Genomic DNA, 17031 nt, shown 5'->3' on the forward strand with positions numbered 1-17031 from the left:
TATTAATGAACATGAATGTCAATAATGCTTACATTTGTGGGTCTTTTTGTTCACTCGGGTAGCCATGTTGCCGCTGTAGCCGGTTTACGCTGAGATAATTCGTTCCCTTCGTTTGAAGTGTGGTCCCGAAAAATCTTCGTTTGAAGGGCTATCTGGCCCTTCCCCTTACGCCTACCCCTCCAACCAAAAAAGAATCAAGACACCCCTTCACGTGAAAGCGCGAAACGGAGGGGTAGGGGAAAGGGGTCGAAATGGGATTGGGCCTTACACAGAAGCCTTCTCTAAAATTTCTCTTGGTGCTCTGTGGGCTCTCTTTTTATGGAAAAAAAAGATTGAAAATCAATTGAAAATGACCTTTTAGCAAATGTTTTCTGTCAATGACATTTTGTCACAGTTCTTTGACAGTGTAAGTGACATAGGGGAGAATGTGTGTGAGACAGAGGATAATGTTGAGGAGGACCCTGATTATGAGCATCCTCCTCTGATGAGAATGATACTCTTAGTGTTGACCCTCCTGTTGTCTCTCAACCACCAGTAGACACATTACCTTCCAAAAATGCAAAGTTATTCTGGTCCCTCTCCCCACTTGAACGGCAGGGTAGACTTAGTGCTGCTAAAGTCATCAAAATGGTCCCAGGCCCCACCAGATACACTGAGGGTGGTATTAGACATGGCTGAAGGACAGAATGGTCATAACATTACATGTGATTTTTTTTTCACATCGTACACCCTGGGTGAGGAACTGCTGAAAAGGAAGGGTACCATGTAGGGGACAATGAGAAAAAACAAGCTGGAGCTTCCCACAGCTTCATGTGATGAAGAACAAGAAGGTAACATCTTCAATGTTTACCTTCACCGACAGAGCCACGGTCATCTCCTATTGCCCCAAGAAAGGGAAAAATATCCTCCATCATGAACAAAATGCTGTCCTGAGCACCAGAGAAGACAGGAAACCACAAATGGTCTTGGACTACAATGAGTCAAAGGGAGGGGCTGATACTCTGGACAAGGTCACAGCTACACTATATTACCAAAAGTATTCGGTCACCTGCCTTGACTCACATATGAACTTAAGTGCCATCCCATTCCTATCCCATAGGGTTCAATATGATGTCGGTCCACCTTTTGCAGCTATTACAGCTTCAACTCTTCTGGGAAGGCTGTCCACAAGGTTGAGGAGTGTGTTTATAGGAATTTTTACTATTCTTCCAAAAGCGCATTGGTGAGGTCACACACTGATGTTGGTCGAGAAGGCCTGGCTCTCAGTCTCCGCTCTAATTCATCCCAAAGGTGTTCTATCGGGTTCAGGTCAGGACTCTGTGCAGGCCAGTCAAGTTCATCCACACCAGACCACACCAGTCATCCATGTCTTTATGGACCTTGCTTTGTGCACTGGCTCGCAGTCATGTTGGAAGAGGAAGGGGCCCGCTCCAAACTGTTCCCACAAGGTTGGGAGCATGGAATTGTCCAAAATGTTTTGGTATCCTGAAGCATTCAAAGTTCCTTTCACTGGAACTAAGGGGCCAAGCCCAACTCCTGAAAAACAACCCCACACCATAATTCCTCCTCCACCAAATTTCACACTCGGCACAATGCAGTCCGAAATGTACTGTTCTCCTGGCAACCTCCAAACCCAGACTCGTCCATCAGATTGCCAGATGGAAAAGCGTGATTCATCACTCCAGAGAACGCGTCTCCACTGCTCTAGAGTCCAGTGGCGGCGTGCTTTACACCACTGCATCCGACGCTTTGCATTGCACTTGGTGATGTGTGGCTTGGATGCAGCTGCTCGGCCATGGAAACCCAATCCATGAAGCTCTCTGCGTACTGTACTTGGGCTAATCTGAAGGTCACATGAAGTTTGGAGCTCTGTAGCAATTGACTGTGAAGAAAGTCGACGACCTCTTTGCACTATGCGCTTCAGCATCCGCTGACCCCTCTCCGTCAGTTTACGTGGCCTACCACTTCGTGGCTGAGTTGCTGTTGTTCCCAAACTCTTCTATTTTGTTATGATAAAGCTGACAGTTGACTGTGGAATATTTAGGAGCGAGAAAATTTCACAACTGGATTTGTTGCACAGGTGGCATCCTATGACAGTTCCACGCTGGAATTCACTGAGCTCCTGAGAGCGGCCCATTCTTTCACAAATGTTTGTAAAAACAGTCTGCATGCCTAAGTGCTTGATTTTATACACCTGTGGCCAGGCCAAGTGATTAGGACACCTGATTCTGATCATTTGGATGGGTGACCGAATACTTTTGGTAATATAGTGTACCTACTGCTGCCGATGTACAACTGCTCGATGGCCACTTTTGTTTTACAAATAAAATCGTTCTAAATGTTTGAAATTGTGTTTGTTTTTCCTAGGGTCAAAAAGACCCCGAACATAATACATGTTACTATCCTTGATAAATGAAATTGTTCTTCTTTCCAGTTGTTATAAATAACAAAAATCTGTACTTAGAAACAATATAAAACCTTTAAAAAACCAAAAAGATCTTTTTTTCCAACTGTAGGTCAATTAGTGAGATTTTATGGTGATTTGCGTATTTTTCCATAGTCGCGCAATCGGTATTCTGGATGTATAAAGTGGGGGGAGGGGGGTTGGGTGAGGGTCTATATTTTATTTAAAGGGCTATTTAGGTAGTCAACAAATAAACATAAAGTACTTGACACACAAACTTGGGTAAAACTCATATTCTGGAGGTTTAAATTTCTGGCCCCAAGGATAAAAGATGTTAGTAATTCTGATAATAATAGGAGGGTTAAGTACTCTTGCATTTAAAAGTGGCTAACTCTAACGGTTAACTCCTATTAGATGGCTGATTCTGATTTCGGCTGCCTAGAAGTCTGTTTAGCTGAAATTTACCACAGTACAAAATTCACATCTTTCCACTTACTACAAAGACTTTGAGTGCTTTGTGATCTCACAAAATATGTTCAATGTATTGACATGAGAATTATTAAATGATGATGGCATGGTACCTGGAAACTTTTAGAGATAGCCAACTTAGTCAAACCATCATTCCTCACTAAAATTATGGGATAATGTGACAGGTTTGGCTGCTGCTAAAATGACAGGATGTAAGATTTTGGAATTCCACCCTGGTGGAAAATGCTACAGCAAGCTACTTGTGGAAAAATATTTGTTAAGGTGGGTTGTGCTGCGTTCTTCCTCCAACACCGCGGATACATCTGACAGCTGAGTGCACACACATTTAGATAGAATTCAAGGCTGTGTCCCAAACCACACATTGCATGCTACGTAGTTCACCTAAATTATCAATGTTACCAATGGTATAGTAACATGGCATTCTGTAGTATGCAGTTTGGGATGCGGTGACTTGCAGTCGCTCAGTATTACACAAGTGTTATGAGAATTAAGTGCTGTCGAAAGCTTGTAGAGATACTGTCGTTTATGTGGATATCGCACTAGTCTGGCGTTACCAGTGAAACCACGGCAACGAGATACTAGATTTCAGTGCCATCACACATTTCCATTTTTAAATAATGTGGCTCTCATTGTTTACATTCGTCAGTACAGTGAGAGAGCAACTAGTCATTCAGGTTTCTTTAACTATTATTCCTCTATTTATTCAAGATACTTATACGAGTTGTATATAAAATAGGTATTTTTTTACTTTCATACTTGTTTTGTATAATGAAGCATCCAGTGAAGCTGTTCTCCAGCTTGTTAGAAGGCGCTTTTTTAAGTATTCCTACATATCTGATCAGCTGTTTCAGACGCTCACTGTAAAATACCGCCATTCCAACTGTAGCAAACGAACCAGAAACACAGGAGCCTACTAGAGAGTATTAAGAGGAGCTTAGCAAAGAAGTGTTTGTGCAATGAGCCCACTGGCAGTAAACTAATGATAAGTGCTATCAATTCACTAGCAACCAGCAGAAAGCAATGTGAGCAGCACAACTTGAAAATCGCTGCTGACGTGAATGCACTGTAATTCTACAGGGTGTCCCAAAAGTCTCCATACATGGGGAAATTAACACTTTTTAGCAAAATGTAACTTAATTTACAAAACATCCTCTACATGATTGCCATTTCTTTGTAAACACACACGGAGTCGTCTTTCCCAACTTTGGCTCCCAGTTTGGCAACAGTGTCATGTGTGATGTGCTTGCCATGTTTCCTGTTAAAGTCCATCGCAGCCTTGCGACAACTTCCTGATCCAGCTGTGAGAATGATTTCAATACGTTCTTCTTTTGTCAAAGGAATTCTTAAAGGCTATCTGAAAAATATATATAACTAAGTATGAAAAATTTTGGGAAAAAGTGTTAATTTCCCAGTGTATGGAGATTATTGGGACACCTTGTGTAGAGATTATATTTAATGGTTTAAAAATCACTTCTAAACAATCTGGCTTGGTTAGATACATTGCATCAGTAAAGCACTTTCACACTAAAAAGTGTACTGACCAGACAACGGCAATTGTTACCACAAGCCACACAACACAGGTTAAAACGCAATGATGCATTCCCAAGATCAGTGCCGGTTCCACCTTTTAACCACCACTGGCACAGTACAGTACCACAGGATAAAGCACGTCCTCGAAAATTGTTTATCACAACTTTTTACATGAAAATATTACCTCTTCCTCTGTAACTGGTCTTGGCTCAAGTACACGTGGCTGCTGAGAACTTGTTGGCTGAAGATAGTAATGTTGCAAAAAAAAAAAAAAAAAAAAAAAAGATTGGGGTTCAGTTATCAATCTTTTACTAAGATTGTTTGTAAGTAAATATTCTTGACAGATTTACAAATGTTTTGGTAAAGTTGATTTGCTTAGTCCAAGTGTTCGTAAATGTCAATCAGTCATAAATTACCAAGCAGTTTCACAGGACAGCTGATTTACATTTAACACAGTTGACACTGTACAACTCCATAATGACAACTAAATGTCAAAAGAGCACCTCCAAAGGGCAGCTACACCTCCGCGCTAAATCTTAAATCAGCATCGCACTGCATCATCTACCAGAGGCACAGATTAACACATTTTATAGCATGGCATTTCTTTTTCTTATTGAATGGCTAGTCTTATTTGTCTTAAGTCATTAAGTCTTTCTTACAATTCATTAATGTGTCATTAACATATTGACTTCATTAAATTTGCACGTGCAATTGAAATAAATAAGCCACGGTACACATTAGTGAGACTCGGTTTAGGTAAATGTGCATGAGCTCTAATCCAACAACGCTCCAGCGAACAATTTACAAATAAATTTGGTCATATCCAGGTTGATGAATGAGGTCCGTTGAGTGAAAGAAGCTCAGTGACCAAAGAAGATGTTGAAATCTAATACTAAAGAGGTGCTTCATAGACAAGTCTTCAGACACACATGGAAGTAGCATTACTTTTAACTTGACAGTCATATGAGTGGGTGGCCTAAACACACATTACAAGTGAGGGAAACACAGCAGCTCCGTAAAACCTTCAGGAAGAGGATTTTGCCAACATTTAATGAAATGAGAACACACATCCAAGACCTAAGGCCTTCGGAAAGCACAGAACGTATTCTGCTTAGAATATGTGAACGTAAATAAAACTGTATTGGTTTGTTTTAGGCTCCGATGGACTCCTTTAAGTGGCTCAGTGATTTGTACAGATTTGAGGTTAGCTGTGATTCCACAGCTTCTACAGAGTGAGATGTTTTCATAATCTCTACAGAGAGCTACACAGACCTCACCAGCACACAGTCTGTGAGCCCGGTGTATGCTCACAATCATCCAATCCAGATGGTCAGTGCTTTAAAAGTCTGAACCTCTGCAAATATGTCATCCAGTTAATAGCAATAGCAACAGCAACTGCAACAGCATGCTAGCTCAGTGAAGTGTACATCACACATCACAGTGGGCGTTGTTCCAGCCTAACCTCCTCTGCACACACACACACACACACACACACACACACACACACACACACACACACACACACACACAGAGAGAGAGAGAGAGAGAGAGAGAGAGAGAGAGAGAGAGAGTGAGTGTGTGTTAGCTTAGCTAGACCACACTTGGACTATTGAGAACTCTGGGAACTGGGTGTGTGAAAGCAGACAGGGAGGGGAGCAGATTTGTGCATTATCCCAGTGCAGTCTTGCTTGGGAGCATCACGTTGTGCACTGTATCCCTTTTCTCCCCACACACACACACACACACACACACACACACACACACACACACAGGGCGCTCTACGGCGAGGCTAGGACGCTAGCAGCTGCCTACCCACACCGGATACACACCCACCCTGTCCTGCCCGGTTTTCAGCTCGTCAGCCCGTGTGGCTAGCCTGAGCCTGAGCCTGAGCCTGCAGTGGGCAACTTGTCCACTCGGCTGCATGTAGATACACGGATGGTGTGTCTGGTGTGTCTGGTGTGTGATGTGCTTCCAACTGTGCGCGGGGCGTCGTGTCCAACACACTCAACTAGGTTACAATGAGATAACGCGATTCGCTTTCACTTTGAACCTTAGCTAGCCGTGGCGGGATTTCCTTTTTGTTTGGTTGTTTGTTTGTTTGATGTTGTTTCTTATGCTTTACCTTCCGTCTCCTGGTTTCTGCGGTGCCGGTCCACACAAAGCACTGATATATGACTCGCAGGTTTTGCTTCCAATTGTCCACTTTGAAACCGTTCACATGGGAGCACCCGGCCGGACACATGACAGAAAGCACATTCAGCTTGAGGGGGTTTAAAGGGAGGAAACGTGTCCGAGGAGAAATAACGTGAACTAGCTCTCAGCACTAGCAAGCTAACTGTCCAGCACGGTTTCCGAATGAAAACGGATCCACTAATGGTACTGAAAGGTCCAGGACGAAAAGCGGGCATCTACTCAGAAAAAGTGCTGCTCGTTATCTTGACCTTTGTTACATCAGCTGGTCTGCAGACTGCTGTTTCTGGCCGTATCGCGTTAGCTAGCGTTTAACATTTGCTACTTCCACTTGCACTCAACAGATTTTTATGGTCGGCAACAGCAACACGGATTTCAAGAGTACACCATGAGCTCTGCAGCGCCCGCCTACCTCGCTTTTTAATTGGCTTACACGAAGGCGTCTAACAAACGGTTGGTTGGTGACGTTACTATTTCCCCTCTAGGCCACGCCCACTCAAGTTACAGTATGAACATGATTGGTGAAGAGCGATGCCCTTTTCCTGGTGATTTGGCGTTCTTACCGGTCTGAAGGAACCAAACACATGAAGCATACGGATTTTTTTTTAACCCACAAAAATTGCAAATTAATAAAGACCCAAAAGAGCAGGAAAAGGTTTACACAGTCAAATTATAAATATTTGCAAAGATATGTAAAATATTAATAATAATAATAATAATAATAATAATAAAATTTTTATTATAATAAAATATTTGTATTATTATTATTATTATGTATTTATGTATGTATTTACTCAGACAGAACACTTGAAACACTACACAGACAGTAACCCAAGCTCAGGATTGAACCAGGGACTCTGGAGCTGTGAGGCAGCAGAGACATAACATCTATATCTTTCACTGTAAAGATACATGGCCTGTGTTTCATAAGCTCTAGGGTGTAACATAATTGCTTTGTATACATACAACATAGTAAACCACATGTAGTGCATGCCATTTGCTATGTGGTGTAAAAACACATGATATCCTCACCTACCATCCGATCTTGGAGATGAGGACCAATAGAAAACAAGAGCGCGTGGCTGGAGTCACATCCTTCTGGAAGACTCAACAGGGTGGTACTACTTATTACTGCCATTGTATAAAAGAAGGGTTCCTGAAACAGTAATAATAAGCAGTACCACTCTGTTGAGTCTTCCAGAAGGATGTGACTCCAGCCATGTGCTCTTGTTTCCTATTGGCCCTCATCTGCAAGATCGGATGGTAGGTGAGGATGTTTTTAGCAATTGGTTAACTAGCACAATTGGTTATATAATTGGTTAATTATCAACTAGCTAAGTGGACATGCTAATAATATTCCTTTGAACAAGTTGTAGCAGTCTGAAAAGATTAGTCAACATGTCTCTTATCACTCATAAACAACAATCTGGCTTTTCACTGAACAAATAAATAAATAAATTCATAAGGTGAAAATCTGATGTGACCTCTACTTAATGTGGAAAAAGAATGTCTCTATCTTTACATATTTGGGTCTAACTGATTAAGATAAAAAAAAAAGTTACACTTACAAGTACAATTTATTTCTTTAGCATGTGAACAGAAAGCAGACCTTATTTTAATCTTTCATTTTGGCAGTTTAGCTACTTACGTTTAACTCACCAAGAGCATTGATGGTGTGGGAATTGTTCCCAGATACTGTTATAAATAAATCTCTGCATGAATTTTTGGAAGCAATGTAATATTATATACAGAACTATCTATGCAGACCATCTTTTGGGGCCAGAAAATAGCACCTTTTGTGGTGTTCTGAGGCTGGAAACATGGACACAGGCACTTTTCAGATGACACTGAAATTTGGTTGGCTACCACAGTTGCCCCATCTACTGAGCCAGTGGCTGATAGATCTATTATGATGACAGCTGTTGAACTGATTCTATGTGTACTCTTGCACATGTTATCACCACCATTGGCAGGCTTTTATATGACAGTTACATAGATCTGGTTATGGCAAATTAAAATTCTTACCCTTCAAGAGTCCATCGCCTGGCTGGATAAACCCAACATGGCTGCACACATTTGCATTTAGTTGAACTTTGATGAACATTTCCCACCACACGAGTCACTGCACAGATCTGTCAGTCTGCTCCATTGATGTATGAGTGTCAGATCATGCTGAGAAAATGATGGTACTGGTAGCTTCGTGGATATGTTTCTGTGCTAGTGACTAGAAGATTGAGCTTCTAGTGCTTGTTTGGGCTCTTGAGAAAGGCCCTTATTCCTCAACTGCCCTATTATTATTTCACCTTCACTAACTGTTTCCTTCTGGTCTGGGTCATGGTGTATCCGTAGCCTATCCTAGGAACAGTGTGTCTCAGCCTGGTTCTACCTCAGACCCACCCTCAACATTCCGTCTCACCTAAGAAACTAACACCAGCAGTTAATTAAGGACTCTTTATAAGCACACTCTCCCAGTCAGTCGTTGCACAGTATTGCACTGTCCCTGTGCTTTTACTCTGCAATTTCCATGTCATTAATCTTTTCTTAGTATGTGAAATTTGATGTTTGTTCCTAGTTGTTACCTAACCTGTTATGGTTTTCTTAATTGGTTCTATAAAACTTTTTATATATACTATATTCTTTTGGGTCCCTGGAGGACTAGTGGTTAGGCCTCGATGCTCTCAGTGCCAGCCAGGGAACCGACCCCAGTTGCACAAGACTCCCAGTGAGGTTACTATACATGCTGCAGGAATGGTCACTTATAGAGCAGGTTTTTTGCTGAACATCTGGTCCAAGCCTATAAGATCCTTGTGAAACCTACTCCGAGTTCAGGTATTGGATGGTTGACCACTGGGATTTGGGAGGGTCCAATTCCAAACCTTAACATTAAAATACAGATTGGATCTCATCATTCAGATACCACATAATTGTTTATCATTAACTTAACCAGACAGTCTTTTGTTCTAGATTTTCTCTGGTTGAAACAATACCACTTAAAGAGCCAAACTGATCACTGAAATGCTCAGCAGCCTGTTGTCTCCAGATCCAGTGTGACTCTACCTTCATAGAAAGCATGGCAGCTAAGGGCATGGAGAGTGTGCCCAGAGTATCATCATCAAACAGTGGTCTTTAGTAAGCAAGGTACCACCAAACTCCATCCACACCAACACTGGGATTGTGCTGACCTGCTTCCAGGGGCCATTCCTCCATGTTCCTACATCATTCCCTTGTCCATCAAGGGGACTGTCGCTATGGATCAGTACACCTGCGGTACATCACCCTCTACATCACCAGCATCTGCTGGCTTCTTCTTCATGGAGAAAACAGACAGAAGACTGCATCTATGCACTGATTACTGTGGTTTCACTACTCTCTTCAAGGTTGCACCACACACTCATCTACTGCAGAAGAGGTGTTCACCTCCCTCAAGCAGTGATTTACCACAGCACCTGTTCTCTATCAGCCAGACCTATCCCTGTCCTTCATCACAGAGGTGGATACCTCAAAGGCTAAAGTAGGGGCCATGCTTTCACAGAGGCAAATAACCTCAGCCAAGCTCAGCGCAATAGGGAGGTACCTGAATACATGCTGGGAGAGTGTGTAAATGTCTGTCAGGAGTTTCAGTTGGAGCTTCCTTCCAAGAAACTTTCTCAACTTTACATTGGATAATTTAAGATCTTCCATCACAACACTTTGGTGACATATAAGAGTTAATCTCTGCTACAGTTCTTTCTGTGTCTCACTCTGTAGGCCTGAAGTTTCAAGACCCCTACAAGATGCTCTCCCATCTGACACTCCACCAGCTGCTCTTATGATCAATTGATCATAAGTGCATTGTGAGAGCCCTTCCGAATTCCTGGGAAAAGGGGAGAGCTCCACTGTTTACCAAACTGGGACTATTATGGTCCAGAGCAGCACTCATGGAGATTTTCTGGACCCCCTCCTTAAGGTGGAATTCCACTGTCACCACTCTGATTGCCCAGCACCACATAGGAGTAGCTGACCATCTACACAAGGATCTGTTGCCTTAGGTGCAGCTATTAGGAGGTTAGCTTCAGTAACAAACCTTTTTCATCATATAAATTATATAAAGCTTATGTTTTGAATTTCCCATCTATTGGTTTATATTTAATGCATAATTAAATTATTGTTAACGTTACTGTAAAGGATAAACCATAATTTGGTCACAAAGCTTGGTGCAAAACAAATGAATTTAATCAGTCATAAATTTTTTTTGCACATTTCTAACAAGAATAACTTATACTTCAGTGGTGTAGAAACATACTTAATTTACTGTTTTTACTTACTTTAATTTACTTAATTTACTGTTACTTAATTAACATACTTAAGATGATATTTTACACGTTTCAATAAAAAGCTTCCATGTAATTCTTAAACTCAAAAACAAACAGAAATGGTTCTTTAGCCTTTACACAGCTTGTGGGCCATCTGTATGTCCAGCTGCTCAAGATAAATAACATGTCTACTGGAAAATTCCTTTTTAAGAGTTTTTTTGTTGTTCCACTGTTGTCCTGAAACCACCCCAGTGGTCTTTCATACATAAGATAGGACCTTAGAAGGACTTCATAGGCCTCACATATAAGAAAGGATGTAATAACTAACTAACTATCTAATTAACTAATTCATTCATTCATTCATTCATTCATTCACAGATTCCAGCTCATCCCAAGCCAACTATGAGATATAATCTCTCCAGCAGGTCCTGAGCCTGGTCCAGTAGTCTGTCCAGTGGGACATGCCTGAAACAGTTCTAGCAGTAGCCAATCACAGGAATCCTAGTAAAGAGCCCAAACCACATCAACTGGTTTCTCTTGATTCTGAGGAGCTGTGGTTCCAATTCAACAAGGTGCCCATCAACCCCTGCCACCTGTACACACGTTTTTCTTTCAGCCCAAAAACTGTGCTCCTGCTCAAATCAGACCAGTACAGTACCTGTAACAGTGCTATTGCTGACCTGATCCAAAACAGTTTGAGAAACAATTTGAGATTCAAAACAATTCAAAACCATTCAAAGACTGCAAATTGCTGTAGAAAGTCAGAATAGGACCCTGATGGCCTGTAAATGGTAATTAGTGGAATATACTGAATGAAACTAGGCTTTCTTTGTGGACATAAAAAGTATTTCAAATGAGTAACATTTATGTTCAGATTTCTGGGTAACACCTAGAGTATTGTCATGAGTAGAGTGATGCCACGAGTCAGCTAACAGACGAGACGGTCAGTTTAGCCTTTTTGTCTGCTGCTCTGGATTGTCACCTATTAACTAGGTCTGTCATAGGATTATAAGCTATGTTACAAGACATGACAGCAGCACCTTCCCAAGCAGGATGGATACTGTCCCACACTTCCCCTCAAAAATAGTTACTGGTATTCAGTAACTATAGCTGCTGGTGCCCCTTAAAGCTTAACTAGTTTGATGTGACATAAAATAGTCTCCTATAAGAAGAGCATTTTCAACAGGGTTCTTATTGGGTGCTTCAGTAAATGAGGAAAACCTTTTTGAAGTTATTACATAATTTTATATCAACAGTAAAACACACCAGACATGATTTGTATTCATTTTCAGCCTTTGATTAATTTCTTTCAGAATTTTGTTTACATGAAGTAGAGATTTGTTTATTTGTTTATCAGGATGAAAACAGATCACCTATATTTATTAATTTCAGCCTTCATAAAAAACAGAGCACACTTCCATAACTGTCTTGTATTTGCAGTAATCTCAGACAAAAGTGCCTCTAACTCAGATTTGCTTAAATTTATGTATTCCCCTCTGTGTTATTTCTTTCCTCAGCTCTTGGATGTCTCTTCCTTTCATCTTGGAATCTTGGATAAACTGTTGAACACTTTCCATTTAACTCCTCAACATCAGCAAAGTGTAGATATATGTGAAGGTAAATTGGGATGTGGCATATGCATATGATGAGTAAACAAGGATCTAGTGGGTGGGAGATTGCATCCATGCAGCCAACAATGATTCATCATTTGAGCTCAAATCACTGTTTGTTGTGAGGTTGTACAGAAGTTTACAGGAATTAGATGCAGAATTGTTTCTACATCATTCTTTGCCCTCAAATTAGTGCTCATTGCCATGCTACTTGATGAATAAGACACAATATATAGAGAGTTACAGTTACAGTAGAGTTACATTGCAAATATTTTGTGAACCCTTTGGAATTACAAGGATTTCTGCATTAATTACCTATAAAATGCAGTCTGGCCTTCAAGTCACTATACTCCATGATCATCAACACAATACTCCATGATCATCAAAGCTGTGTACAGACAAATCTAATAGTAAAATGAGCATATGCAAATTCCAACAAGTGTTACTGAGTGGAAATTTATGTATGCCATTCTAACAACCTGAAAAAATGCTTGATGTGTGGTTAATTAAAATCAATATATTATATAGCAAATTAATAATTATAGCAAGTATAGTAACTAGAGTAGTATGAGCAGTAACAATAGAAATCAAGTAAGGAATAAAACACGATGGGGGCCTTCTGTTATAGAAAACCGGGTGACCACCCTGATTATACTGATTATTGCTAATTATTTTCTTATAACAGGACATCCCAAAGTGTTTTACGCCTCTTATACCACAGCTAAAAGCCAACATTTACAATTTTTTATTTATTAAAGAATCATGTCATACTTTTTATTTGCTGTTGTGGGAAGTCTGTGAGTTAGTTCCTGAATTCACTTACGTCATAGCAGCTATAAGCAGTAATTCCCTCACTTTTCTTGAGGTTAACAAGACAGACAATGCAGCTTGTTTGCAAGAAACCACAACATGCAAAGTCCTCTGTCCTTAAATTTTCCTCTGACAGGAAATTTAAAGGACCAGTTTTACCTCTGAGTATTACAAAGCGCTGACACTGGAACCTCCTTCCATAGATGTTAAATAAATGTTGTCTTACAGAAACTATTAAATGTTTTGCTTTGTTAAATTGCAACACATTTTTGTATTCTTTTATTATTAGGCTTAGAGCCACGCTGTTGTAGAGAATTAATATGGAACTATATCAGCTCATTTGCCCTTTAATTTAGTAATAGGAAAGTTTACATACAAGAGGTACCATGAAGCTCTAACCTAGATGTGCAGGTAGGCTGTTCAAAGACACTCAGATATCCTCAGATTTACATTTTGTATTACATAATTTCCATCATTTCATATGAAAACTAAAACACACCAGATGTAGTTTTATTAATTACTTTCAGCATTTGTTTATATGAAATAATGATCTATCTATTTGTTCAGGATGGAACTTTGGCTTACTTAAATTTATAAATGGAGCATTAATAGATAATGCTAAATAATGATTTTTATGAAATATCTAGTTCACAGAACTACCTGCTGGTGAGGTTGTAAAATGGTTTAATTTTCTACCTGATTTTGACAATAAATAAATAAATAAATAAATAAAGTAAAACCACACTTCCACAATGGTCTATATATGCCTTCATGATACCCTTACTTTCTGTAAAACAAAGACTAGAAAAAAAAACAAACATTGGATCATTTTACTGTTAACAATTGATTAAAAGTTTGATTGAAAGTTTTTTTAGGCTCACTCAGCAACCTCAGACAAAAGCAGCTATAAATCATCTTCAGTAAAATGCATTTTCCCCAATTGATTCCCCAATTGATCTTGCCTGCATTTTGTACAAGTTTTATTGCATTTTGTACAAGATTTATTGTCTTCTTGGGGAGCTCACTAAGCCAAGCATTACAGTAATCATCCATCTATCCATTTTCTGCACCGTTTATCCTACACAGAGCTGTGGGGGAGCCTGCTGGAGCCTGGAGCCAGGGAACTCAGGGCACAAGGCAGGGGACACCCTGGACAGGGTGCCAGCGCAAGGCACAGCAATTCACACACTATGGACAATTTGAAAATGCCAATCAGCCTACAGTGCATATCTTTGGACTGGGGGAGGAAAGCACGCAAGCTCCGCGCATGCAGGGTGGACGCAGGATTCGATCCCCATCCCTGGAGGTGCAAGGCAAACATGCCAACCACTAACCACTAATTCATACAATTGTTAAGCAATTCAAATCTAATTCAAATCAGCTCAAATCAGATCAGGATCTAAAATTACATTCAGGACTTTTTGTAAATGAGACAAAAGTGTCTATGACAAGTACCAAGTATATCTGTATATATAGTATCGAGAATATCTGTCTTGTCCTAATTGAGCTGCAAAATGTTTTCACACATCCATAAAGAAAATGAAAGCTTATATTTATTTCCTCATTATATTTCCTAGAACATTTACCATCTAGGTTTAAAAAGGAAGGGAATCTCTAACTAACACCTTTTCCAAAATACATGTGTTCCAGTTACTGAGACTGAAGGTGTAGGTTGTAGAGGTGTTCTTCCTTTAAAAAAAAAAAAAGGCACAAAGTTGAGTAAGTCACAGAGGGCACTATAAAATATTTTTAGATGTGCAAGAGCCTGGAAAAGGCCAGAAAAGCTTTTTTAAAGCCTTTGGGGTTTATTAATCAACAATAAGACAAACTGTCTACAAATTTCAGCACTGTTAGGCATCCGGCAGTGATCACATTAAGAGCACAAGGTGAAATTCTGAAGATGGTGAAAAAAGCCCAAGGGAAACAATCAAACAAAAAAGACCTGCTGAAGTAGAATTTGCTAAGTTTTTTTGTTCCTGTGACCACTGTAAGAAAATCACTAAACAAGATTGGAAGATCACTATGATAAAAAAAGAAACCAACCTCTGCTGCATGTCTCAGGTATGCAAAAGACCACCTGGATGTCCCACAGTGCATCTGGGAAAATGTTCTGTGATTACCATGTCTGGAGGAAAAAAGGCACTGCACACCAACGGCAAAACCTCATTCCAGCTGTGAAGCCTGGTGGTGGGAGCATCATGCTTTGGGGTTGCTTTGCTGCCTCATTGCCTTTGCAACTGTAGTTTTAAGACCAAGCTCTTTTATAGGCACGTGCAAGAGAGAGAAAGAGAGAAACCAAAACCAAATAATGACTTCGGAAAAACAATAACCCAAGGGAATTAACGTCAAGTAGATTGTCAAGCAATATACTTATATAGCTAGTTTAATATATACATTTATTGTTTTAACAAATGCTTTTATGGAAAATGTACAAATAACATCCTGACAGAGCAGACTGCAATTTAGCGTTTTGCTCATCAAAACAAATGTAGCACCTGATCATCTCAATGTTATAGTAAGCTTAAGTACCTACCACGTTTCTTTTGCTTTCCTTTCTCAACATATTGGTTTTATGCTAATTAATTAGTCAAGTCATTTATGTATACACATAAAAACACTCTATCCGGCAATTGCTCAGTCTTACACTAGATGGTGCCAGATGCATATTTTAAACCTCAGTGTGGGAAAGTGGCATCACAGAAACCTCACAAAATCCTGTATTGGCAGTGTTTGGAAAACTCTCAAAGTACTTAGTCACTGCTGAGCAATTAATAAAGCAATTCAAATTGATCAACGTTATTGTTATGTAAATATGGTCTGGAACAGCAATATAAGTTGCAGTGGAAGGACCTTGAATGCTCAAAAAATAAGAGAAGCTGGGTCAGTAAAACACACACACACCCACTCACCCACCCACACACACACAATGTTTAATGATTTACCACTCCACCCACTGTTACTATAATTAGCAGTAGCGTGTTTACACGGAAATTAAGTGCCATGTTTAATTATAGTTACTTGGCCAACAAAAACTAACCTTCCCCCATCATAATTTTCCAATAATAAACTACTACGGAATATCATATTAGAATAATGATGGAAAATTCATCAGCGCAAACATGAGTCCACTGGACATTTTAATAGAATCATAGTAATAATTTATATCCAGATTGATGGTCATGGTTGCGTAAATAGTTTTGAGCTGTCAGAAGAAAGAAAGAAAGAAAGAAAATCAAGTGCTTCATTATTCCAAAAAAAAAAAAAAATTAGCAACAATTATCCATAAAAACCCAGAACACTTTTGAACTGGATGTTCATAAACTGACTTCAAACAAACACTGTGTTTTCAAAGTGACTTAATTGTACCTGAGACTGGAGAACATGAGTCACTCGAATCTTTGGAAAGTTCAGCATGACTAAACTCTTTGTAGACAAAGATCATTCAGAGATTCTTTGGGATTCATGATCAAAAATCCATAATGTTTTGCTTTGTGATTCAAATCTGTAGAACATTTGTTTTTGTTTCCTGTGTTTTTGTTCCCTGCCAGGTTGTCCCTGTTCTCCTTAGTAATCAGAGTTTTCCTTCATAGCAGTGAGTAAAGCACTACTTAAAACTAAATAACTAATTAACTAACTAAATAGATAAAAACTTGCTTTCAGGACTCCTGGTGTATGTCATTTTTAATACGTCATCTCCTGCGTA

The 17031-nt window shown here is 39.8% G+C and overlaps 1 protein-coding gene across 3 annotated transcripts in view; it reads right to left on the minus strand.

Annotated features, from left to right (window-relative positions):
* The window catches only part of LOC113528178 (ubiquitin carboxyl-terminal hydrolase 22), a 52975-nt gene extending 45955 nt beyond the window's left edge, over nt 1–7020 (minus strand). Inside the window, exons 1-2 of one of the 3 annotated variants that reach the window (XM_034310214.2) lie at nt 6549–7020; nt 4608–4664 (exon numbers count right to left, since the gene is read on the minus strand). In XM_034310214.2, coding sequence (XP_034166105.1) covers nt 4608–4664; nt 6549–6668 — 177 coding nt within the window. In that variant the 5' untranslated portion in view covers nt 6669–7020. The remainder of the gene's footprint in view (nt 1–4607; nt 4665–6548) is intronic. The other 2 variants (XM_034310215.2, XM_034310216.2) reach the window with 2 other exon arrangements.
* Nucleotides 7021–17031: the final 10011 nt, after the last annotated feature.

The sequence above is a fragment of the Pangasianodon hypophthalmus genome, chromosome 13 (genome assembly GCF_027358585.1).
Source record: "Pangasianodon hypophthalmus isolate fPanHyp1 chromosome 13, fPanHyp1.pri, whole genome shotgun sequence".
Classification (NCBI taxonomy): Eukaryota; Metazoa; Chordata; class Actinopteri; order Siluriformes; family Pangasiidae; genus Pangasianodon; species Pangasianodon hypophthalmus.